Source organism: Ipomoea nil, unplaced genomic scaffold (assembly GCF_001879475.1).
Source record: "Ipomoea nil cultivar Tokyo-kokei standard unplaced genomic scaffold, Asagao_1.1 scaffold1834, whole genome shotgun sequence".
Taxonomy (NCBI): Eukaryota; Viridiplantae; Streptophyta; class Magnoliopsida; order Solanales; family Convolvulaceae; genus Ipomoea; species Ipomoea nil.
In genome coordinates this window covers 2970970-2975470 of record NW_017618262.1, presented here as the reverse complement: position 1 = coordinate 2975470, position 4501 = coordinate 2970970, and the positions used below count along the sequence as shown (strand labels likewise).

Genomic DNA, 4501 nt, shown 5'->3' with positions numbered 1-4501 from the left:
ACTAATGTTGTAATTTAAATTTAGGAGTTTAGGAGTTTAAATAGATTTAGGAGTTAAGATGGATATAGAAAATTTGATAGTTTTTATTAATTAAAATTAAAAAATTCGTAATTATAAATATAATAATTTAGAAATTTATTTTTACATATCAATTACAATTCTTAATTTAGAATTCTTTAATTTTAGTGTCCAAAAAAAGAATAGAAATTTAATTGTATATTAGAATGCTTTTAACAGATTTTCAAATAAAAAAAAAAATGTTTTAACAGGTTCATCGGTGGGATATAATTATTAATTCAAAATTATTAATAATTAGATAATTAGTAAGTAATAAATATGTTTAGGAAAGTATATATATTTTGTTAATTAGAAATAAAAGAGTTTCCTAAAAACAATTCAAGTCTTAGATATATTACAAAAAAGGACCTGGTTAATATTGATTTTATTTTTTAATGATGTGTCACCTCCTCATTCACTGCTGGTGTATAGTATCTATACACCGACGGTGCATCAAATATTAATCCATTTATAAATTAAAAGGCTAACAAAAATTGAATTGGAGCTTTTGTCCCTATTTGCATTTGAAATTAAACCATGCCTCTTGAAGAGCATAAAAACTGTTTCATAATAATTAATTATGTCACAATCCGTGTATTGCACGAGTAAAAATATTATATATTAATCCCATGCATATGATAAATAAATACAGATGGAAAGACCAGGAAAAATGAAGACAAAATTCAGAAGCTAAGAAAACCCTGATTCATTCATTGTCCGTCTTCACTAAATATATATGTACACTTCTGAATGGTCCTGCTCCAACTTCCCATTAAATTAAATTAAATCTTCTACGTACTAAAAAAAAAAAAACGTAACCAATTAAGACGGGACAATAGTGCCGAGGTAGCCCACTCCTGCAATCGTAAAGGTTATGACTTGGAGGAAGAGGTATATATAGTAATGGTTCTTCCCATACAAAAAGTCATACACTCCACAGAAGAGCAAGAAAACTGCAAATCCCAACTCCTGAGGCAAAATCCTGCACCAGACCACAAAAAGATAAATCAACCTAAGAATCGAGAATCCAACTCTAACTTAGCCATCTGAACTGGTAAAACAGCCTAAGAATCGAGAATCCAACCCTAACTTAGCCATCTAGACTGATAAATCAGCCTAAGAATCGAGAATCCAACCCTAACTTAGCTATCTGGACTGGTAAATCAGCCTAAGAATCGAGAATCCAACCCTAACTTAGCCATCTGGACTGGTAAATCAGCCTAAGAATCGAGAATCCAACCCTAACTTAGCCATCTGAACTGGTAAAACAGCCTAAGAATCGAGAATCCAACCCTAACTTAGCCATCTGGACTGGTAAATCAGCCTAAGAATCGAGAATCCAACCCTAACTTAGCCATCTGGACTGGTAAATCAGCCTAAGAATCGAGAATCCAACCTAACTTAGCCATCTGGACTGGTAAATCAGCCTAAGAATCGAGAATCCAACCCTAACTTAGCCATCTGGACTGGTAAATCAGCCTAAGAATCGAGAATCCAACCCTAACTAAGCCATCTGGACTGGTAAATTAGCCTAAGAATCGAGAATCCAACCCTAACTTAGCCATCTGGACTGTATCTTTAGCCATTTTGATTGAGCTACGTACCTGTCTCTGAATATAGACTTCTTCTTTGGCGCAGGTTTGGCGGCGTTGGGTTTGTTTTTGTTGTTGTTGTTGTTGATGGCGTCTCCGAGTTTTTCAGTGACGACCCATTCATTGGCTCGCTTGAATTCGAGTAGACCGATGATGGTGGCCTTGGTGCGGTGGAAGGACATCACGTTCTCGAACAAGATCCAGTAAAACAACAAATGGATCGACCTAGGAGTTCCCACCGAGTTGAGGATTGTGACGATGCAGGGAATGTAAATGGCTCCCCATTTCGGGACGTCTACTTCCGGCACTAAGATGGTTAAAGGGAGAACGACGCAGTAGAAGAAGAAAGTCACCATGTGAGCTGTGATCTTCCGAACAAGGAAGAAGCTGTAGATCACGTACACCTTCTTCCACACGTTCACTCTCTGCATGCATGCATGCAAACGTATAAATACATATATTTATTGATGCATGGAAGAAAATTAATTATAATATTGTACTATATATACTCACCTTATTTCTAACAATTTCAATGAACATTTTTCTAAACAAATTGGCAGGGCCACAAGACCAACGATGTTGTTGGAAACGGAAGGCCTTGAAAGTACTTGGGAGTTCACTTTTTACCTATACTCAAAAACAACAAAAGAAATAATGTTATTGCATAGAGTATATGGTTTGAACCCTAAATCTAAGAGTCCCACACGTCTCTTCCTACCCTGAAAGACTTAAATAACAGTATATCTTGGTGGTGTAATGTTTTGAGTTTTTGCACTAACCCTGGGGCCGAGCCTGAGTACTCGCTATGGGCACACTGAATATTACTCCAAATTCTTTCAAAAGGCTGAACCCCAACCCTTGAAATTCAGTCTGGGCAATTTCGACCCTTTTATGAAATTAAAGTAGGTAGTGTAGTAATTAATTAATTAAGGGGTTTCTTGAAATACATGGAGATCTCCAAGGTAGAGGAATTTCCAGCCCTTAAGACCAGCTCGGACAGCAAGATCCATATCTTCAACTGTAGTTCTGTCTTTCCAGCCTCCAGCCTCATTGATAGCAGCAATCCTCCATATGCCACCCGTCCCTAAATTAAAATTATAGTTTTTCGTATCAATAGGGGCAAAAATGATTTGCATGCGGGCATCAGCGTGGGTTGAGGAATAATTAATAAGTACTCCGTAATAATTATTGTTAATTAATTTAATTAATATAGAAAAGAGCTATATATGTATTATAGTTTCACGTACCATTGAAGCCAAAGAAAGCATGAGTAGAGGAACCCACTTCTTGCTCCACTTTGAAATGGTAATCCAAAGACATTTCTTGCATTCTTGTCAACAAACACTCATCCGCATTCACTGCCAATAATTTGTTTTTAAAAATACAATAATAATAGTGAATTAGAAGGTTATAAGTAATAACAATATTAAAGCTTTAATTTTGATGAGTATAAAGTTCGCATAATAAGTTCACATGGTTATCCCATGCAATGAGTGTATACTGTAGTTCTGGATAGTGGTGGTCCCACTATCCGTGATTGATGGAATTTCCATGGGTCCATTGCACCATGGAATTAAGAGTACTCATATATAGAGTAAAAAAAACACATAAAAAGAAAGAAAGTAGTAAATATGACAAGTAAAATGAGACGAAGAAAGTAGCACATATTCGAAGCTTACCAAAACGCCAACGAGCTTGAATGAGGGCAATTTCGGGATTGTGAATCAGAAAAGGAATAGATCGTAGGAGAAAATCTGGTTCGGGCCTAAAATCAGCATCGAAAATAGCTACATATTCACAATCTTGGACATAATCATGCGTCAATCCTTCCTTAAGGGCTCCAGCCTTATAACCACCTCTAGTTATCCTAGTTTGGTATCTGATGTTAATTCCCTTGCTTGCCCACCTTACACATTCTTGTTCCACCATCTCCTACAAAACAAGACGTCAAGGCTAAACCAAATTAAAACACAATTTCAAATCCTTAAAACGTAAATCAATCCAGATTGTCCATAACTGACCAGCTCAAACTAAGGGGACTGGGATTCAAATTCTTGAAACGCATATACCTTGATGTTAACATCAGTAGAATCATCAAGAACTTGAACCACAAGACGGTCGGATGGCCAGGCAAAGTTACAAACAGCTCCAATGGAGATCTTGTAGACCTCTTTTTCATTAAACATGGGGATCTGAATGAGGACGGAAGGGAAAACAGAAGTGCCAATCTCGTAATCCTCACGCATCGGCTCCCATTTGTACCTTTTCTCCGGCTTTCCGCAGAAAATCTTGACCAGAATGATCACAATCCCCATATAAAGCCTCTCCACGAAAAGCATCAGAGACATAGCCAAGCACACATACACGGCCAGCCTGAGCGCCGGAACGATCAGCGGCGCCTTCACCAAATCCCACATCAGCCTCATCTGCGCCGCCACGTCCCCTCCCGGCCCCCGGAGCTCCGGCATCATCAACTCAACCTCATTAATCGCCACCCCCGCCATTATTACTATTTTTAAAAACAATTTACTCCACCCAGCTACTCAGAAACAGAGCAATCGATTATTACTCTGTGCTTATTCCTAATTTAAAACGCCAAGCAATACTGCCCCTTTGCTCAGGATACCGAGCAGTATTGTGGCATTGTGCGTATTGCGCCGCGATGAGAAAGGGGGTTTAGAAGAAAAATAGATAAAGGGTGAGAGTAAGTGTAGGAGGCAGGAGGGTGGGAATTTTATAGTAAATAAGTTTGGTTGTTCTGTTTTTCTGGATCACTCACGATGAAGGTTTTGGTACATAAGAATGGAAGGTGAAGAGCGAGATTAGGAGAAATGGGATTTGTGGAGAGAGTT

At 37.9% G+C, this 4501-nt stretch overlaps 1 protein-coding gene across 1 annotated transcript; it reads right to left on the bottom strand.

Moving 5' to 3' along the window:
• Positions 1–748: 748 nt before the first annotated feature.
• On the bottom strand, positions 749–4501 carry LOC109192791 (glucomannan 4-beta-mannosyltransferase 2-like). The gene is made up of 7 exons (XM_019343500.1): positions 3719–4501; positions 3329–3581; positions 2897–3007; positions 2597–2733; positions 2163–2276; positions 1662–2074; positions 749–1039 (listed from the first exon to the last, which is right to left on the bottom strand). Exons 1-7 carry the CDS (start codon positions 4151–4153, stop codon positions 880–882), a joined length of 1623 nt encoding a protein of 540 aa, XP_019199045.1. The 5' UTR covers positions 4154–4501; the 3' UTR covers positions 749–879.

Coding starts and splice junctions, on each gene's coding strand:
- LOC109192791 (XM_019343500.1), bottom strand. CDS start 4,153: ATGGCGGGGGTGGCGATTAATGAGGTTGAGTTGATGATGCCGGAGCTC. Junction 2,075..2,162: donor TTGAAATTGTTAGAAATAAG/GTGAGTATATAT, acceptor GCATGCATGCAG/AGAGTGAACGTGTGGAAGAA. Junction 1,040..1,661: donor AAGTCTATATTCAGAGACAG/GTACGTAGCTCA, acceptor GGTCTGGTGCAG/GATTTTGCCTCAGGAGTTGG.